We start from the raw sequence: 20217 nt of genomic DNA, 5'->3' as shown, positions 1-20217 counted from the left end.
GTGGTGGTGAACCAAGACTCAACTAAAAAACAAAGTGAGTTGAGAAACTTTTATACCTTTGAAGCACCTATTAGCTTAGCAAAGGATATTCACTCATGTGACGGCCTTTGTCTCCTTGTTCCTTAGCTCTATGGATGTGGATGAAGGAACTTTGCTTCTTGGCTCCATGACTTCTTGGATATGGATGGAGGAATGGGTTCTCCAAAAGTTCCCAAAGTGGGAGACCTCTAAGTTCCGACACCAAGGATGGTTGAGGAAGAAGATGAGTGACCATGTAAGAACAAAATGCTAGCAATGTTCTTCCAAGATCAGAACCATGGCAACTATCAAGTAGGTCCTTAAGTATTTGAGAAATACAAAAGGATAGGTTCCTCAAGAATGAGGAAGTTTAGAGTAACAAATGGAAGCGTAAAAGTATTAAATTATGAATCTAATATGGCATCCATAATTGGATATCTTTTTATTAAGACTAGAAAGATAAGTGGATGGAAACACTAAAAGTAATTAATGTAGTGTGTTCTATCATAAATGCAAAATATATCACCCTATAGAAGCTTACAACAATGTTGTTCGAATGGAAAAGTTAATTTATGAACTCTTAATTTGGTTCCAACCAGAAAGTGTCACCAGTGCACACCACTATGACACTAATAGGGTGATAGTTCAAGCCAAGGAATCAAGGTCTCATCAAGAATCGAACACATTTGAGAGACTTAACCACATGATTAAGAATCCTATATAATGGTGACATCATTAATCTCAAGGTTGCTTCTGTGGATTACATATAGATATGATAAATGTTCCTGATCATAGGATTGCCAATTAGGCATTGACTATCTGTTAAAATCAGTACATGTTTTGTCTTCTCTCCGAGAAAGTGACTAGTCCCATGTCATCGGTGTGACTGACACTACGACAAGTATTTAGCTGCTCAATAGAGAATGAATCCAATGAATGCAATCAGCGAGAAGTTCTCATACTCATGTCACATGAGAACTCATAGTTGGGATAATACAATGTAATGACCCATACCCAGTTATCATGATTTTTATAATTTTAAAACATGAATTTACGAAAATGCCCTTCGAGGAAAAAACGTTGACTTTTATTGACCACCTTGTCATTTCATGTAAGATCTGTTTTCTTAGCATATCCTTATAGTGCTCGTCGCTACGAACATGTGGGTGCAAGCAAAATTGGATTTGGAGTTACGATGAACGTTTTACGGAACTACGAAGTCGAGGGGCAAAACAGTCATTCCACGATTCTAGATATTGGGGTTTAGATATTTTATTATTTAATTAATTTCTATCACGTGGGACCCCACACCCCACTTCTCATTCTGCCACGTGTCCCCTCTCCTTAATCTTTTGGAACTCTCTCCCATCATTCTCCCTCTCTCTCACCATTCTCTCATTCTTTCTGAACGCCCCACCACCCACCCTCGCCATGTTCTCCGACGAGCACCACAAAACACCAACCTTATCTCTCTGTTCTCCCCTATCCCTCTTGGACTCTCTCGTATTTCTCGTTCTCCTTCTTCCTCTGCAAATGCAGAGGCCGAGACCACCACCACCATTACACTTTGTCAATAAATCTGGCGAGTTCCACCACCTCCGATTACGTAAGCCTAGTCACTCTTCATTGTCTTAATGTGATGTGCAAGTTTGATTACTCAATGGTTGATTCGTTGTTGTGAAAGATTAACACGAAATCGGCTCAGGAAGAATTTTCCAGTTTTTAGCGAGCCATTCGTGAGCTATATATGTGTTTCCGACCGTTTCCAGCCACTACTTGATCCATTATTGGTATGGCTCAAATCCCTAGTTCCTCAGCTTTAAGTTTTTTATTTAGCGAGCTTTAGTGTAGATTTGACCCCAAATCAGAGTAGGGGAAGTTTCCCGACCAAAATCTCTAAATTCCGGTTTTTTCCTTCATTAGGTTCGGTCACTCACAAGCCCAATTGGGTCGACCCAACCCATGGCCTAATTAAAAAAAGCAAGCCCAATCCAAATCAGGCCTAACCCCAGTTTAGTAACCCAGCCCAAAACCATTGGCCCAATAACTCTAACCCGATCCAACCCAGCTGAACTAAGCCCAAGCCCATATCCGAATCAAATCTGACTCGACCCAAGGCTGAAATCCAAATCCCATGGTCAGCACGTGGAGGGCTGTCCAAGCACTGACCCACGCGTGTGGGCCCACAGCCATCTACGCGATCCCATGCACCAACCATAGGATTTGGGTTTCAGGCTTAGGTCGGGTCAGATCCGATTCAGGAGAGAAAAAAGAAGGAGAAAGTTCCAAAAGATTAGGGAAAGAGGACACGTGGCAAAAGGAGAAGTAGGGTGTGGGGGCCCACGGGATAGAAATTAATTAAATAATAAAATATCTAACCCCTAATATCTAGAATAATGGAATGACTATTTTGCCCCTAACTTCGTAGTTCCATAAAATGTTCAACGTAACTCGAAATCCAATTCCACTTGCGCCCACATGCTCATAACAACGAGTACTACAAGTATATGCTAAGAAAACTGATCTTACGTGACACAACAAGGCGGTCAGCAAAAGTCAACGTTTTTTTCCTCAAAAGGCATTTTCGTAAATTCATGTTTTAAAATTATAAAAACCATGATAACTGAGGACGGGTCGTTACAATCTACCCCCCTTTAAGAAAATTTCGTCCCCGAAACTTGAAATAACTTGTTATAAGTAAAATACTCGAAAATAGGGAGAAAATATGTATATATATATATATATATATACAAGGAAGAAATCAAGTTAGAACCGTATACTTTCTTCCTTCCTCAATAATATATTATTGTATAATACTCGTATAAAACTATAAAGTTGAAAATACATATAATTATGTAATAACATAAGGTCATAAGGTCAAAAATATATGCGTCTGATATGATAACATCAAAAATAGATATATATAAACGTACAATTCAAATGCTTGTACTGAGTTTAAAATCGAAACTGAAAATAACTCACCCAAATTTTGAAATAGGAAAAATACATATATAAATAAAATAATGTAGTTTAAAAAATATTTGCACTAAAAATTAGAACCGAAAATGAAAATGGACCTTGCCCAAACATCAGTCATGTCACGTACTCTTGAGAATTGGGGTGTCTTAAGTTGAGTCCAAACCATAGCTCATCGATAACTCATGTCGTGGACGGGCCAACTCGCCCACTTTCTTAACAAACCCAACAATCAAGCCATCGATACTATAGTCTGCAGCTTGTAATGTCGATAACTCATCACTGTCTCGGTAAGCAAATGAAGAGCTCCCGAGGGTGCCACAATTACCATTTTGCTCCTCAGTGAGAAGGTGCATGAATCGTCTGATTTACGCCTCAATCGTGCTCCCGCACTACTCCTAAGTGTACCAATCTGAGCTGTTACAAGTGCTTTGGCATCCACCTACACAGGAACCATAAGTCTTAGAGTGAAATAGTCCAAAAATACGTAGAGGCGAACAGATGTCGTAAAACATTTCTTTCGTGACTCACCACTATCTTCGTTCTCCTAATCAAGGGGTACACAATTCAAAATCTATAATATATGAACTATCACTCGGACCACATCCTTCGAATAACGGTTGCCGCTTCAACCATTCACAGAAACCGGTCATATGATCACCATACTCAGAACTTGATGTTCTACCTTCACCAATTCTTTACTAAAAAACAGCTCAATCCTCAAGACTACTTAGAATTCTTCTTGGTAAGTCTGATAAGATTGTGAAAAGGTTATGCTCCTAATGTCCTAGTTAGAATCGATATGAAACTAAGTGCACATTTCAACCAAGCCGATCCATCATGAATTCTTTACGGATTAACCGAGAAATCATGTCGAGAAAGCTAAAAGAACACTCAAGAATTTGAGAGTCAAAACAAGTCCATTAAATCTAGAATACAAGATATATGGATTAAATATGCAACTCTGCTGCTTGAATGCATGTAAATACTTAGCAACCATGTTTGCACTATCAGGGTGGTACGCGATGGTGCAGTCGTAGACATTGATTTACTTTATTAATCACTACCACCAGAGAACTTAGCTCATTTCGAGTGAAAATATAACCAAGAAGTTTGCGAGGTTGAACAATCATTTAGTGAAAACTGACGAACGAAAATTTAGCTTTTTCCATAGCTCAAAAATGCACACAATTCTTTACAATTGTAGCTTTAAGAATATTAAATCACCAATAGTTTAGATTTGCTCAATAGAATGATGAGTGGTCCTCTCCTAGATAGTCTGTCTACTTCAGAAATGATACGAAGAGTAATAGGGTAACCTGAGATTAACTAAGATATCTTTTAGTGCCAGGAGGTGAAACTGAGATGGGAACAACTTGATCATTTCTTGATGCCATTTGTGTTTTTCTTTTTTTTTTCTTTTTTTTTTTTTTTTGCTGATAGAGATGAGAGGTAGAAATGGTCCCACTGGGCATGCCAAATTTATAAACATGGATATTCCTGCGATGAATGAGACAAGAACACGTGTACAAAATAATATTTTGTATTAATTTTGGGGTTACAATCTCTTTTATAGTTTGATCCTCTGATTCTATCTTTGTAAGGTGTAGATTTGTGGATGGGCTAGTGATCCAAAGGGTCGTCGGGGCTTGATCTAAGGATGAACGAGGATGAACGGATCTTCAAGGGCCTTCGGGGCTTGATCTTGATGAATAGTTATGTGGATTTCTTTAAGGGCCGCTGGGCTTGATCTTGATGAACGAGGATGAACAGATCTTCAAGGGCCTTTGGGGCTTGATCTTGATGAACGATGAACGGAAGGGCGATCTTTATGAACGATGAACGGATCTTCAAGGGCCCCAAATCTTCAAGGGCCTTTGGGGCTTGATCTTAATGAACGACAAATGGAAGGGCGATCTTGATGAACGATGAACGGATCTTCAAGGGCCTTTGGGGCTTGATCTTGATGAATGATGAACGGAGTTTGAAGGGCATTCAGGGTTTGATTTTGATAAATAGTTGTGTGGGTTTCTTCAAGGATTTGACGAAGAACGAAGAGACCTTTCTTGATCCTTCGGGATTCTTGGGAATTTGGGCGGTTGGAAATGAATGGAGGTTGTAATTTTAATGTATTGGTCAACATTTATTTTATCGAAATTTCGATGTCTACACCTTTTTGTAGCTTTGCAATTTGTAATTGCAATATGTATTCATGCGTCCAATTTTGGTGTCATATTGACATGGACAGTTTTATTTAGGAGCTATTTTATTCTAACCAGCCCTATGAAGTTAATTGACAAAAATACCCTCTCAAGTGACATGCTTCAACGTCAAGATGGATGGAAAGTAAAGGTAGGTGGTAGATTCCAACAACCAAGAGAGTTCAGGTGGTAAAATACTACAATTAAAAGTTTAGGTGGTATTGGCGCACATGCTTTTAAGTTCAGGTGGTACTTGCGCAAAATTCCCTAAAGAAAAAGAAATCAAACAAGCAAACTCCTAGTAAATTTTCAGACATTACAATATACCATCAAACTGAAACGACAAAATTGTGCCACGACTCGACATCCTCTTGGCATCTCAAAGAGACGCATAGCTTTGTAAGGGCAGACACTATCTAATAGCTTCCATGCCCTTGGAGCTTCAAACACCGAATCGAAAGTGACAGATAGAGCGAGAACCAATGTTGGTTGTGTATTGACCAAAACAGGATTTATTTGGTCCCTTATAAAGAGAGACTTTTACCTATTTTGATTGAATATTTTTTGTGACTTTCTTATTACGTGAAAATACGTGTAAGAAAAAATGACAAAAGAATATACATTCAGTTACAAGATAAACTTCTTTTTAATAAACCACCGTTAGACTATATTATTTGACAAATTAAAAGATAATATTGGAAATTTGGCAGTTGTATTATGTTTTGGTACTATTTATTTAGATTGCCACATTGCCACTATCCTGAAAATCCTCACATAGCGCTAGGCGGCTGGCCACCGCCCCGATTAATCCCTAAGCATTTGAAAATTACGAAAGGGCGTCTATGACACACCCCGACCCAGAATGTCCACTAGAACTCCGAATCGAGCTATGCTCCGATTTATATGCTAGCATTGATTGATGAGATATGGATAAGTTGTACAGGTCACTATAGGTGACTCCGACTTATGTGCTAGCATTGGTTGACGAGATATGGGTGCAGTCGTACAGGTCACCATAGGTGATTCCGGCTTGAGTGCTAGTATGGGTTATTAAGCACATGATTATTTATATTGCTAATGAGATGTTGAGTAGTGGTATACTTCTGGATTTACTGTTAGTATACATTTGATTTCATACTCCTACATAGTATGATTTTTTGGAAACTACATAGGTTTTACGGCAAGAGGTTACTACATTTGATAATTGAAATGATTTTGAAAATCTTTGTTTGCCCACTCACACTTTCTATTTTGCACCCTCCAGGTTCTAGTATCAAAGTTCCGTATCGACAAGGACTTGTGGCACTCCCAATTCAGGTGGCTCCTTATGTTGGTATAATTATTATCTTACCTCACTGTACTTTTCTTATGCTATGTATCACGTGTGAAATGTGTCCACACCCGCTCACCGCGCACTTGCGTATATAGGCACTTTTAGTTTTAAATTTATTCACATTTTACACATTATCACATTCTATGGCTTCGTCACCTTTCCGGTGTAGGCAGCACAGCTTCATTCGGAGTTCTAGTAGACATTCCGGGTCAGGGTGTGTCAGTCTAAACCCGGCTAACCTGCCTAAGTACTCTCCTAGGTCGCAACTTCCACTTAAACAAAAAACAAATTTTTATTTTTCATTTTATTTTTACAATAAATTGTAAGAGACTTGTTGAATACTTAAATGAACACTCATTATATGTTTGGTACTTATGTTTTCAATATGTTATAATACTTTATAATTTATATGTCATTTTATTTTACAATTTATATATCTCAATACAATTATATATTTTTTGAAGATAAATAGACACTTATTTATATGTTATATAATAAATTTAATTAAAATTAAAAAACCGCCTAAACTCCTACTAGACTGTCTAAACGCCGCTTAAGCACTAGACTTCTTCCATTTCTACTACCGCCTAGCACCTCTTAAAAGTTGCACAAGACAAGCATATTCACTAAGCAACTCCAGCGTTGGAGCCCTCCCCCCCAGGCTATTCACTATTCAATCCATCTGGTGAACAGTAACTGCCCTTAATTAACGGTAATCGCATTTTGCATCTCCACCATTACACTTCAATAGCCCTGGCAATAGGCAATAAAATATTAGTATTTTTTTTATTTATAAAATAATTTTAATTGTAATTTCAGATAAGATTTTTAATCGTCCTCGTTTCGCCACGTATCATTATCCGAAGTATTATTAAATAATACAAAATAATTTTATTTGTAATTTCGGATAAGATTTTTAATCGTTCTCGTTGCGTCACTTGTCATAAAATCCAAAAAGACAATTATTGGGGATGGATTTCCGATAAGATTTTTAATCGTACTCGTTGCGCCACGTGTCATTATCCGAAAATACAATTATTGGTGATGGATTTCTGATAAGATTATTAACTAATCACGTCACGCCACGTGTCATAATTTGTTTACAATCTTTGAGGATAGATTTCCATCAAATTTTTAACGAATGACGGCATGCCACATGTCATTATCCTAAAATACAATTATTGGTGATGGATTTCTGATAAGATTAATAACCAATCACGTCGTGTCACGTGTCATAATCTGTTTACAATCTTTGAGGATAGATTTCCATCAGATTTTTAACGAATGACGGCATGCCACGTGGCATTATCTACAACCTAATCCTTTCTGAATCCTCCATATAATCCACCATCCATCCTCACAAATCTCACACCAATTTTCTCAAGATCTCTATCATTATTCATAGCTTCTGCTTCCTTATTCACAAAAATTTGTATCATTATACATAGTTTTTGCTTCTTTCTTACAATGTCTTCTTCTTCCTCAAGGATAATGTGGGAACTCAATCAGGAAGTGGAAGAATTGTTTAACCAATCAGAAGGAATGTTCATTCTCCAGGTGGCAAAAAATGAGAGGGAAGAGGATGAGGAGCGTAGAAGGAGAGATGACAAAGTAAGAATGGGCAGAGCCTCACATTCCCGTCGAGTCATCCAAACTGTGGCTTAGATCTGCAGGCCCAGCCGTTCCGAAAACCTTGATAGAAGCAGGTAACGACGAGGTATGGAACTCTTGGACGATTATTTTGTCCATAATAGTGCATTCCCTGATACGTACTTTAGACGTCGTTTTAGAATAGAACGACATTTGTTCAACAAAATCATGATTGCTGTTTGCAACCATGATTCTTACTTTGTGCAAAAGAAGATGCTTTTGGTGCTATGGGTCTCCTTCCTCAGCAAAAAATTATTGCTGCCTTGCGGATGCTTGCATATGGAGCATCTGCAGACCAAGTGGATGAGATAACGAAGATGGGGAAATCAACCATTCTTGAGTCCCTGATGAGGTTTTGCAGAGCAATCGAATCTATCTACACCGCAGAGTACCTCCAAAAACCTACAAACATGGACTTGGAACGGCTTTGAAGAAGGCTGAGATGCGTGGTTTTCCTGGGATGATTGGAAGCATTGATTGTGTGCACTGGACGTGGAAAAACTGTCTAAGTGCATGGCAAGACGCTTATGGAGACAGAAAATGAGCAAAAGGTATCATTTTGGAGGCGGTGACATATTTTGATACATGGATTTGGCATGCCTTTTTCGAGGTTCCGGGAGCTCAAAATGACGTCAACGTCCTTGTCCAATCCCCAGTGTTCAATGATGTCCTGCAAGGAAAGGCACCAAAAGTCATGTATGAGGTCAATGGACGTATGTACAACAGGCTATACTACCTAGATGACGACATTTACCAAAAGTGGTCAACATTTGTCAAAACAGTGCCACATCCGCGAAGTGGAAAGGAAAAACATTTTGCAAGCTGTCAAGAGGGGTGCAGGAAGGATGTGGAGCGTTGTTTCAGTATCCTCCAAGCTCGTTGGGCGATCGTCAGGGGTGCTGCCAGATTGTTTGATGTAGAGTCGCTTCGATCCATCATGATGACATGCATCATTCTTCACAACATGATTGTGAAAGATGAGTACGATTATGAAGCTATTGATGAATATGAGCCAGACACGATGAACAATTCAAGAACACATATATATTGTGCTCATGACGCCACCGATGAGCCCGTGCAACATGAGCCATTACAAAGGGATGGACGTTACAATGAAAGGCTCATTGAATGATATACTGCATTTCAAATGCTAGACATACACAATGCCCGGCAAATTGACTTGATAGAGCACCAGTGGGCATTGAAACAAGCTGAAGATAATTAAGTTCATTTAGTGTGTTTTTTTTAATTTGGTATGTTTATGTTATTTTATTTGGTGTGTTTTATTATTTGGTATGGTCATGTAATTTTATTTGGTGTGTTTTAATATTTGGTATGTTTATGTAATTTTTTTAGTTCAGCTTTAGTGAGTTTTTTATTATTCGGTATGCTTATGTAATTTTATTTGGTGTGTTTTTGTCATTTGAATAAATATTCTCTTAGTATAAATAACTTACCAAAGTCATTTGAATAAATATTCAATAAATTGGAAACAACATAAAGTACTATATTCAATAAATAATAAATTACAACCCAAATGGGCTCCGATTACAAAAACTACTCTATTCATCATCACTTAACCAATTTGTGGTGCTAGGATGATCTTCTCTTATGGTGCTAGGACCATCTTGGCTTGCTCTCGCTTCTCTTGCACGCCTCATTCGCACCACGTCCGCTTTCTCTGACTTCCAAAAAAATTTAGAATTTGGAGACTTCCCTTCTAAAGGCGTGTTCATAATCTTACGATCTCGTTGAGCCTGTCTTTCTTCTCTAACATGTTCCCTTTCTTGCCTAAGTAGCTCTCTTTCTCTCTCATTAGCCTGAAATTCTCTCTCAATAGCTACAGCTTTTGCGTCCTCTCTAGCCTTATCAGCCTCATATTTCACCATTTCCCTCGCCAAAGTCAATTCACCTTGGCGAGTAAGTTCTTCCATGAACTTTGCATAATCATTCTTGGAAGCACTCCCTTTTCTCTTTAAAACATTCCCACCGGTTGAATGATTTATTTTTGCTTTTGATTTTGGCACCGTACCAAGCTTGTGCTTGAAGTTCCTACATAATGCGGGAGAAGAAATAATTATAATGAAAATAGGTAACAAATAAATAATACAAACAAATAATTATAATGTAAATTTGGGTATAGTACAAACAAATAAATAATATATTGTTACCTGATCCGAGTAATTTTCCCCACTTCGAATATTACTACTAGCTTGTGCCAAGGCGTCTCTCCACGTACTAAACAATTGGCTAAGTAATTTCCAACGACTGGACATCGATTCTTTGGTTCTTTTCCCACCAATTTTCTCAAGATAATTGGTATGAATAAGACTCCACATTTCTCGCAACTGCATCTCATTACCCGTAAGCAAACTATGAGTAACTTCAACCCAGCTAGTACACAACCCAATTCGTACCTGCATCAATAGTCATTTTGTTGAAAAAAAATGGATTGAAACTTTGAGAGAAAGAAAGGAATGTGATTGAAAGTAGTTGAGAAAATATGAAATTGTGGTGTAAGATAGATGATAATGAGAAGGTATTTATAGAAAAGTAAAAACAATTTTTTTTCGAATTTTTTACAATTTTTTTTAAATTTTTATTCAACTAATTAATCTCTGCCGTTGGATATAAAAAAAAAATTTTAATTCCAACACTCCAGATTGTGCCACGTGTCTCAACGGTAACTTTTCTTAATTTTAAAACTATTTTTTCTTTTATTTATTTATTTATAAAGCATATTAATATCGACCGTTGATCTCAGATCGAACGGTGGATATTAAATAAGACTTTTTTTATTTTTTTTTACCGTTGAGATCGAACCGTCCAAGTTAAAGAGCCATTGAGATCTAATGGACCGTGGGAAGCCACGTGGCTTTCCAACGTTAACTTTTGAATCTGAAAAGGGAGTAGATTTTTCTGAAACTGTGTCGACGACGCGCCCCCACGCGCGAGTAGGGTGCACGCGCATGACAGAAAAAAATAAAAAAAGGTCTGATGTCACATCCACTCGGGCTCTCGGGCTGGCAATTCTTCACAGACCCAGAGCTCGGGCCTCCACCTCCACTCGGGCTCCTTCACGCTAGAGCCGGTCCACAGGGCCTCAGACCCCTTTTCTCTGGCCTGTCCCCCCGAGCATCCACCTACGGTGGAGTTGCTCTAACTAGGATATTAATTTATTGCAACATCAAAATAAAGTAAAATACCAACCGAATGTACGTGGCATGCCCATATCAAATTAACCCATACATAGCACAAACGTAATTCACTCACTCTCTCTATCTCTCTCCGGTCTTTAATAAGATTGATAAAAGAAAAGAAACCTGTGGGTTTTCCATTCCAAAGCAGAGGCAGGCAAAACCATGGGCAGTTTTCTGCTGTCTTCCGCACATACAAAACCTGCCAAACTAAAACCGGCTGCTCCGCTCTCTGTATATAGCTCATACCGCTTCTCCATTGAATATGTCACACAATCTATTCCACCACCACCACCACCAAACCTCTCTCTCTCCTATCACTTCTCTCTCTACGTTATTTTCTGCTTCTGCCACATATTTCTGCAAAAGCTGACCAATTGCTCTCATTCCCTTCCATCCGTGGATGTGCCCCTCGACATGTTGATGTAACAAGTCGGTTCCAATCTCTCAGATTCTGGTTCTTTTTGGCAGTTTTCTTATCTGGGTTTTGGTCCAAATTTGGTTTCAATAACTGGGTATTTTTCTTTTCTTTTTTTTTTTTCTTCTTTTTTTTTGTTCTGGGTTTTGTTTAGCGCATGAGTTTTCTCCTTATAAAATCGATTGGATTGAAAGATATATTTAGTGGGGAAATTAGATTAGAACATTTGTTTCAACTGGGTTCTTGGTTTTCGTCTCAAAGTTTTAAATCTTTTGTGAAATTGGTAGAATAAGAGCAGTTTATTAGATTTTGGAATGGAAGCAAATGGGCTGTTTACTGGAATGCTTGGCCTAGAAATGCCCTTGCACCAAAATCCCCAAAACCCCCCAAATCCCCAAAACCCTCACAACCCTATGCACCAACCCCAAATGGTTCCCTATGCCCCCCACCATGACCCTGACCCCCACCAAAACCCTCACCAATCTGTGAAACAGGGCTACCCATTTGCCCCCAAATCCAAGCAGATTGCCCTGAGTGACGATGACGAACCCGGTTTCGGTGCTGATGACAAGAGGAAGATATCGCCGTGGCAGAGAATGAAGTGGACCGACACCATGGTGAGGCTTCTGATCATGGCTGTGTTTTACATTGGTGATGAGGCGTCCGATGGCCCTGATCCTACGGGCAAGAAGAAGCCTGCTGGTGGATTGCTGCAGAAGAAAGGGAAGTGGAAATCGGTGTCCCGGGCTATGATGGAGAAGGGTTTCTATGTGTCTCCTCAGCAGTGTGAGGATAAGTTCAATGACTTGAACAAGAGGTATAAGAGGGTCAATGATATTCTTGGAAAGGGGACGGCCTGCCAGGTTGTGGAGAATCAGGGCTTGTTGGAAAAGATGGATTTGGCACCGAAGATGAAGGAAGAAGTTCGTAAATTGTTGAATTCGAAGCACCTGTTTTTCAGAGAAATGTGTGCTTATCATAACAGTTGCGGTCATGGAACTGTTGGTGGCGCGTCCAATGGTGCGCATAACTCACCGCCGGAGGCGGCCACAGAGCCGTCTGAGATTCCACCGCAGCAGCAGCAGCAGAGGTGCTTTCATTCATCAGAAAATGCCCAAGCGGTTGCCAATTCAGGAAGGTCAGAGACTGAGGGATCCAAAATGGTAGTAGGAGGAAGTGGCGGCGAGGACGAAGATGAAGACGACGAGGATGATGATTCTGTGGACGAAGATGATGAAGAGGAGGACGAGGTGGTTGGAGGTGGTTGTAGAGGTCAAATTGGGCATGGAAATCACGAAGATGACGATGACAACAATGATGAAAGAGCGCCGCGGAAAATGGCAAGAAAGGAAGGGTGCCGTGCGGGGTCCGCCTCATCGAGCCAATTAATGCAGCAACTGAGCTGCGAGATGAGGGTTGTGATGCAAGATGTCACGAAGACCCCGTGGGAGAAGCAGCAGTGGTTGAAAACGAGGCTGATACAATTGGAGGAACAGCAAGTGAGCTACCAATACCAAGCTTTCGAGCTCGAGAAGCAGAGGCTAAAGTGGATCAAGTACAGTGGGAAGAAGGAAAGGGATATGGAGAGGGCCAAGCTTGAGAACGAGAGAAGGCGGCTGGAGAACGAGAGGATGCTGTTGCTCGTGCGCCGCAAGGAGCTGGAGCTTCATCACCAGCAGCAGCAGCAGCAGAATTCTTCAAACAAGAGAAGCGATCCATCTTCGCTGACGGGATAGTTGTAAGATACAGATATGTAGGTTGAGATGAGAAAGATGAGATTCCCACTTGTATTTTAAAGTGTTTCCCGTGTGTTTTGGATACAGGGCGATTTACTTGTAGCAAAGGGAATGTGTGGCGCTGATACATATATTATATAGGCTGACGGCTCAGACAATTTCGATATGTACGAGTAGACAAAAATCTCCCACGGCTCAGACAATTTCGATACGCAGCCAAAGGAAAGGATGCGGCAAAATTTCGTCAAAGCGCTGACTACTGCCTTAGATTAGTCCATAGACCCCTGCTAGCGTTTTTTAAAACCTTGATCACTAGCCGTGCCAAAGATCAGTCTTACTTTTTTATCCGTGTCGTGTTACGTTTGAAACATTCAATTTAAGCAATCTCTCAGCTGAAATTAACGAAATAAATATCACAAACAAAAAACCATCTTTATTGGAGACTTGATCGACTTTGTACAAAGTCAAAACAACTACCAAGCCTCCAAAACCAAAACCGGCGGGATATAAACCTCGCCGGCGATATGGGATTCGTCCATTTCCCGACAAGAAAAGAAAAACGAGGAAATTATGCTTCAAAATGAGGGTCAAACAAGAATTCTAATCTTCAAGCTCTATAATCTTGACCACAGAGGTATCACCAACTTTCTGGCAAACGACTACTCGATCGTGTGACTTCACCACTCCGGATGCCTTTCCATGATCAAGGGCAACCTTCAGAACTGACTCGTTTGTTGCACTGGTAGACTCGGCCTGCAAAATCATAGATGGGACAACATATTGAGTGAAAGAAAATCGTTCGAAGCTTACGTGCACCTCAAATTTACATTCGACCTCCACAATTTACTGGAATAAGATACTTACAGGATGTCGAGGATCAGCAAGCATAGGGTACAGACCCCTGACTAAAAGCGATTGCCTTGCCTGCAAATTGGTATGTCGTTGATAAAAAGAAGTCAGAAAAATACGTCACAGATTAAAACGATAAGAGAACAAACAATACAAGAACAAGTAAAAGCAATATGCATCTTTTAAGATGCAGACTTCTTAACGAGCTTTAAATTGAGCATACCCCGCATTAGGACTAAATCTGATCATGCGCGATATTAATTAGCCATATTACAGCTACAATTTATTGAATTCTTAACAATGGCGTTCCCATAAAGCATAATAGAGTTAATTCACAACGAGATAACTGAAGTATAGACCTGGATTTTGACATGAAGTTTAAATTCTGTATTAGATCTAAAAGCTTTTTATGACTCAAGTTTAGCAACGTTGTGATTAAACCGGTACACATCCTCATTTTTCTTTAACTTTTGCATAGCATCAAGACATTTCAATCTCACAAGAACGGATAACAATCTTCTATCCATCAAACCTTGCATATGTAAATGCACTTCCAAATAAGTTTAGGAAAAAGAACCAGAAATTAGCATGAATTGTTATAAACTCCACAACAGTAATTGAGCTAGAAGTTAATCAACGACTCGGAGTCAAGGACACACCTCGAAGGCTCCAGTAAAGCTCCACTTCAGCTGATTTGTCTTGAGCCGGGGAATGACAACTGAAAGAACTGGCATTGTGGGTCGATACTTTGCAATCAATCTGCAGATATGAATGACTTGTAAAAATTGAGGACATTCGCCCGTAAAAAGAAGCATAAATTGATCATCTTATTGATGCCAAATGGGCCCATCACAATAAATTAATTACAAACAGATAACTTTGCATTTCTAAGGATACCAAATACACACCTCGCAGCCCTTCCTGAAGAAGTGAAGCAAATAATAACAGATGCCTTCACCTTAATCGCTGCTCGTACCTGGACAGTGATGACATTGGCAATTCAAGTACCAAACAAAATCGTGCAATAATGCCAACCAGAATGCTAACTACAATAGGAAGCAACGTAAAATAGCAAGATATTAACATCATACCGCAGAGGACGCAATAGATTCCAAGTGTGTCATTGGCTCTCCAACATATTTGACAGTCCTCTTAAAATACAAGTCTTGGTTGAAAACCTTCTCTGCCTGCACGGATTAAAATTAGGAAAGACTATCCTTGTAAAGCAAACGAAACATAAAATGTGGTTTTGATACTTAGAGCATTTGCGATAAGCCAATTTAATGACATGTCCAGCAGGTAATCGCCCTCAATACTAAAATGATAAGCATTGATATAAAAAGTTACTAAACAAAGAATGAATAAAATTACAAGTGAAAGATTACCTCAGCACAAATTCTACCAACAGTGGAGATTGTATCAACAGGGTACAAACCACGAAGAGTCTCGGCACCCAGAAGAATTGCATCACTTCCTGCACCCACAAGACAATTAAGTTGGGAAACAAAGAACAAATTTTTCCAGTCAACAGAACACTTGCAAACAATGGCAAACAGTAACAAACAATACAGGAGAACATCAAAGAAAATAGAAGATGCAACCAGATAATAAGGTAACCCATTCAATGGGCCTTAACAAGTAGTCTCTAAAGCACGCGTTGAGTCAAAAAGGGACGCACCATCCAATACAGCATTTGCAACATCTGTTGCTTCAGCACGGGTTGGCCTCAAGTTGTCAGTCATACTATCCACAACACGAGTAACCACAGCAGGCTTTCCAGCCATGTTACACTTGTAAAGGGCAGCCTTTTGAAATAAAAAGACCTGTAGAAGAAAAAAAAAATGTTTATTCACCTCTTCTAAAACAAATAAATAATGTGACATTTTCTAACTTCAAAGTTAAGAAAAACGACCTTCTCTGGTGGGAGATCAATGCCCAGGTTCCCACGGGATAGGATGATGCCATCAGCTTCTTGCAGAATCTCATCAAAATGGGTTAAACCCTAATGCATACAAACAAACAAAAAAACATAAATATTCATTACTCAGCACCGTCATAGAAAGTTGAGATTCTGAACTGAAAATAGATGAATCTCACCTCCATATTCTCAATCTTAGCAAAAATTTGTGTCTGACCAAGGTCGCCCAACTTATTAAGGAACTTACGAGCCTGCATTACACCATTAACAATACTCAAGTTATTCACACAACCAACTTCAAAAATGACGAAATAATATAAAAGTATTCGGATGTTGAGACTTGATACAAGGACAAGGAACTTAGAATAACACTTACATGGCGGACATCTTCTGCATGCCTCGTATAAGACAATGAGAGAAAGTCGATTTTGTTTTGAAGCCCCCAACTACTTATAACCTGAATTAAGCATTGAATTCAAGCACTCAATAAATCGGTAAAGGCATCCAAAATGAACTAAAAGAGACTTGATTCATTCTATATAAAAGTAGTCAGGGTAGCAAGTTCAAATAACTTACCTCATTATCTTGATCAGAGAGAGTAGGCAGGTCAATGTGAATTTGAGATGCATGCAAAGTGAACAATGAACCTGCCAATGTTGCAGAATTCTTTACGGAACAAACGACATCTTCTCCTTTTATTTCAGAAACCTGATCAATTGAAAATAAAACCTATCAGCCATGCATGACCTCTGAACTTCCCTTCATGATTATGTAAAGTTCTTTTTGTTTTCTCCATATACTAATTTACTCAGAAAAATTGGACCATAGTGAAAATTTTCTTCGGTGGAAACTTTCAGTTTAAGGGGTGGAGGAACTTCAGGGAAGTTCTCCAATTATATTTGTTTTACCTCCAACCATACAGAAGTCGTTTCACTTCCCGTGAACAGGTACTGACCAACAAAAATGGTATCTCCCGTCTTCACCGCCTGCAAAAACAATTTAAAGATTGATTTGTGATATTATGGAGATTTTATCTCAGTCTGGACTACTACTAAAAAATGAATAAATAATATAAGCTAAAACAAAATAATAACATAAACTTGCAGTATTCAACTCATTAAGACAAAAAGAGCAAAGTTTCTAATATCTTAAAGGGAGACATTTTGAGATAATACACATCAACAGGTCATAAACATAACTGGACAAGTTGCAGCTTCATATCTCTACTGTCACCATGAGCACAAGTAGGTCAGTGGTTCCGTTTTCCACATATAATGAACACGTAATTCAAACTGTGATGGTGCCACTCAAATTACTTTTTGTCGTAGGAGATCCATAATTTCAAGCATTATTGAGCCCATTGAAATCTACTGGGAATGTACAAGAAAGAGAAAACGGTAGTGGGAAATGTTCTCCAAACCATGGGCCATCATTGAGCCCATAATCAAGGTTTAAGTTCATCAATTTTAGTCATTGTTACTACAAGCTCACATTATTGGTGAAACGCAATGTCTAAAGCTATAGATGTCTCCACAGGATTTCAGCATTATAAGTAGTAAACGACCTAAACCTAACATTGACTAGGTTTTCAACCTATCCATCAATTTTGTCTATATATTCAACCAGTCATGCATGCCATGATAAAATGATAGGTGCTGGCAAACCTTTGCCAATCCATCGAAGTTGATGGGCAACAGCTCTGAGGATGGTTCTTGTCCGCGATCTGGCGTCAGAACAACGAGTCCATCTCCGAGGAGGGCAATAGGATTCCCAGTTTTGTTGGCGACTTGCAACTCAGGACCCACAGTGTCCAACATAACCTGAAAATAGCCAAACATTAGCATGCAGTCACTTCCTTATTCTTCTTTAACTCATGCCACAAAAAGGAGAAAATCATAGTTGTTAAAAATACAGTTAGTAAACATTTTGATGGCAATCTCGGACGTTAAACAACGAAGATTTGTCCCGCTAGCATTTGATATGCAATTTTTCCATTTGTTTCAGAAAATGCTGTCCAAAAAAACATTTTAATGGCAAACTCACACGTTAAACAGCGAAGATTTGTCCCGCTAGCATTTGATATGCAATTTTTCCATTTGTTTCAAAAAATGCTGTCCAAAAAAACATTTTAATGGCAAACTCACACGTTAAACAACGAAGATTTGTCCCGCTAGCATTTCACACGCAATTTTTCCATTTGTTTCAAAAAATGATGTCCAAAATACACTTGAGGAACACTCAAATAGTCCAAAAATCAAAAACTAAACAAGCAAAAGATTACCCGAAATCGGGTTTCGGTGGAAAACAAAGATACATAGACAAAAAATGAATGCCTTGATTCTCAGATTTCATTTATTAAACTGTTTACAACTGAAAATCAAAGGCATGCATGCATGTCAATTAGCATACAAACAGACAAGCAAAAGAATTCAACAAATCAAAATTCCTTTAAAAACTAGACAAACATACAGCGCAAAGCTTCTTAGTACTCTTAACAGCGGCCTTGAGATTCTCCAGAGTCTCCTGGTGATATTCCCGGTTGCCCCACGAGAAGTCGAATCGGGCCACTGCCAACCCAACCCATTCAAATCCATCAAACAAAACCCAACAAAAAGACAAAAAAATCTATTCAAAAGTTTAGAATCGCGTACCAGACATTCCAGCATTGAGGCAGGAAGCGATAACCTCCACGGATCGCGATTTGGGGCCGAGCGTACCCACAATCTTCGTCATTGCGGGGAAAAAAGTCTGCAAAAAATTACCCAAACTATTACATTAAAAAACAAAAAAAAAGCGATTCAGAAATCAAATCTGAACCAAAAAGAGAAAAAAAGAGATTAGGGATTTGAGTTTGCATACAGCCTTGGACGGCTCGAGAATCGAAGCCATCCGGATTGGCTCTTCCAGAAGAAGGTGATTCGAATGCATCTTCGCTGCTTCTTGGTGCTGCTTCTTGGCGCTGCTTCTGCTGATTGCTCTCTGCTTTTTTGCGTGGAGAAGACGATGAAGAAGAAGCGAAACGAACGAAACGAAACGGAGGCGCCGAAACTTGACTCTCTGGAAGAATAAGCCTTTTTTCTGAGTGCTTGTTTTCAGGGGTTTACTCAAACTCGGATACGAGAGAATTTTAAAAGAATTTAAAATTTTAGTGTAGTAAATTAAAAGATTTTAAAGAATTTATTTAAATTTAGGTGTAGTTAATTAAAATATTTTAAAGAATTTTAGAATCTAATTAGAAGATTTTAAAGGATTTTAAAATCTATTTAAATCTAAATATATTTAAAAAATTAAGATTTTGGAGTATTTCAATATATTGCGGATTTTATGAGATTTAAGAGCTATAACCAAACTAAAAAGAATCCAATCTCACCTTTTAGAATTTCAAATCCTTTCACCACAATCCATTTTGTAGGAGTTTTTAATTATCTTAAATTCTATAAAATCTATCATTTTTAAAATCCTCCCCTAAATTCTCAGCGATGACAATGAAATATGGAATCCTTGCTTTCGCACTTCGCTTTGGTATGTTGCCCTATTTAAATACAAAACAAATACAACTATATATTTTTATTTAATAAATTTTATTTGACCTTATATCGCGAATTTTCGTTAAAACTTCATAACTTATAAACCATGGGCCTCGCGCCATGTTTTATCTGCTTGTGCTTTTTTTAAATATTTTATGGGGTCGATGGGTCAAATACTAGGGGCTGTCTTCTTATGTGCTGTTGCGTGCGGTCGTCGAAGGCCGACACACCCTATGGTTGTGCGAAAAGTTTTTTATATTGCATCAAAGCTTCTGACTTCCGGCGTAGCATTTGGAGGAAAGTAGACCTACCAATTTTTTGTATTTTTATATACAAAAATAACAGATTTGAGGTTAATATCATAACTATTTATCGAGTCATTAGTTAATAAACT

General features: G+C 38.8%; 2 protein-coding genes across 2 annotated transcripts; one reads left to right on the top strand and one right to left on the bottom strand.

Annotated features, from left to right (window-relative positions):
- The first annotated feature begins 11500 nt into the window (after positions 1–11500).
- On the top strand, positions 11501–13695 carry LOC137712478 (trihelix transcription factor DF1-like). Its single transcript, XM_068451548.1, has 2 exons — positions 11501–13531; positions 13617–13695. The coding sequence occupies exon 1, from the start codon at positions 12108–12110 to the stop codon at positions 13527–13529; it is 1422 nt and encodes a 473-aa protein (XP_068307649.1). The 5' UTR covers positions 11501–12107; the 3' UTR covers positions 13530–13531; positions 13617–13695.
- A 209-nt stretch (positions 13696–13904) lies between these two features.
- On the bottom strand, positions 13905–19409 carry LOC137712477 (pyruvate kinase 1, cytosolic). The gene is made up of 16 exons (XM_068451547.1): positions 19156–19409; positions 18948–19044; positions 18766–18863; positions 17961–18116; positions 17205–17282; positions 16873–17004; positions 16673–16753; positions 16476–16547; positions 16291–16380; positions 16057–16201; positions 15764–15852; positions 15470–15565; positions 15287–15354; positions 15038–15137; positions 14394–14453; positions 13905–14282 (listed from the first exon to the last, which is right to left on the bottom strand). Exons 1-16 carry the CDS (start codon positions 19222–19224, stop codon positions 14130–14132), a joined length of 1584 nt encoding a protein of 527 aa, XP_068307648.1. The 5' UTR covers positions 19225–19409; the 3' UTR covers positions 13905–14129.
- Positions 19410–20217: the final 808 nt, after the last annotated feature.

Source organism: Pyrus communis, chromosome 13, assembly GCF_963583255.1.
Source record: "Pyrus communis chromosome 13, drPyrComm1.1, whole genome shotgun sequence".
Taxonomy (NCBI): domain Eukaryota; kingdom Viridiplantae; phylum Streptophyta; class Magnoliopsida; order Rosales; family Rosaceae; genus Pyrus; species Pyrus communis.
The sequence above is the reverse complement of the archived record's forward strand: the minus strand, read 5'-3'. Positions and strand labels throughout refer to the sequence as shown.

Excerpts from the sequence above, each read along its gene's own strand:
- LOC137712478 (XM_068451548.1), top strand. The coding sequence starts at position 12,108 with ATGGAAGCAAATGGGCTGTTTACTGGAATGCTTGGCCTAGAAATGCCC.
- LOC137712477 (XM_068451547.1), bottom strand. The coding sequence starts at position 19,224 with ATGCATTCGAATCACCTTCTTCTGGAAGAGCCAATCCGGATGGCTTCG. Across the intron at positions 18,117-18,765 it reads GTACTAAGAAGCTTTGCGCT|GTTATGTTGGACACTGTGGG; the intron begins GTATGTTTGTCT and ends GGCTATTTTCAG. Across the intron at positions 16,548-16,672 it reads ATGCAGAAGATGTCCGCCAT|GCTCGTAAGTTCCTTAATAA; the intron begins GTAAGTGTTATT and ends GGTGTAATGCAG.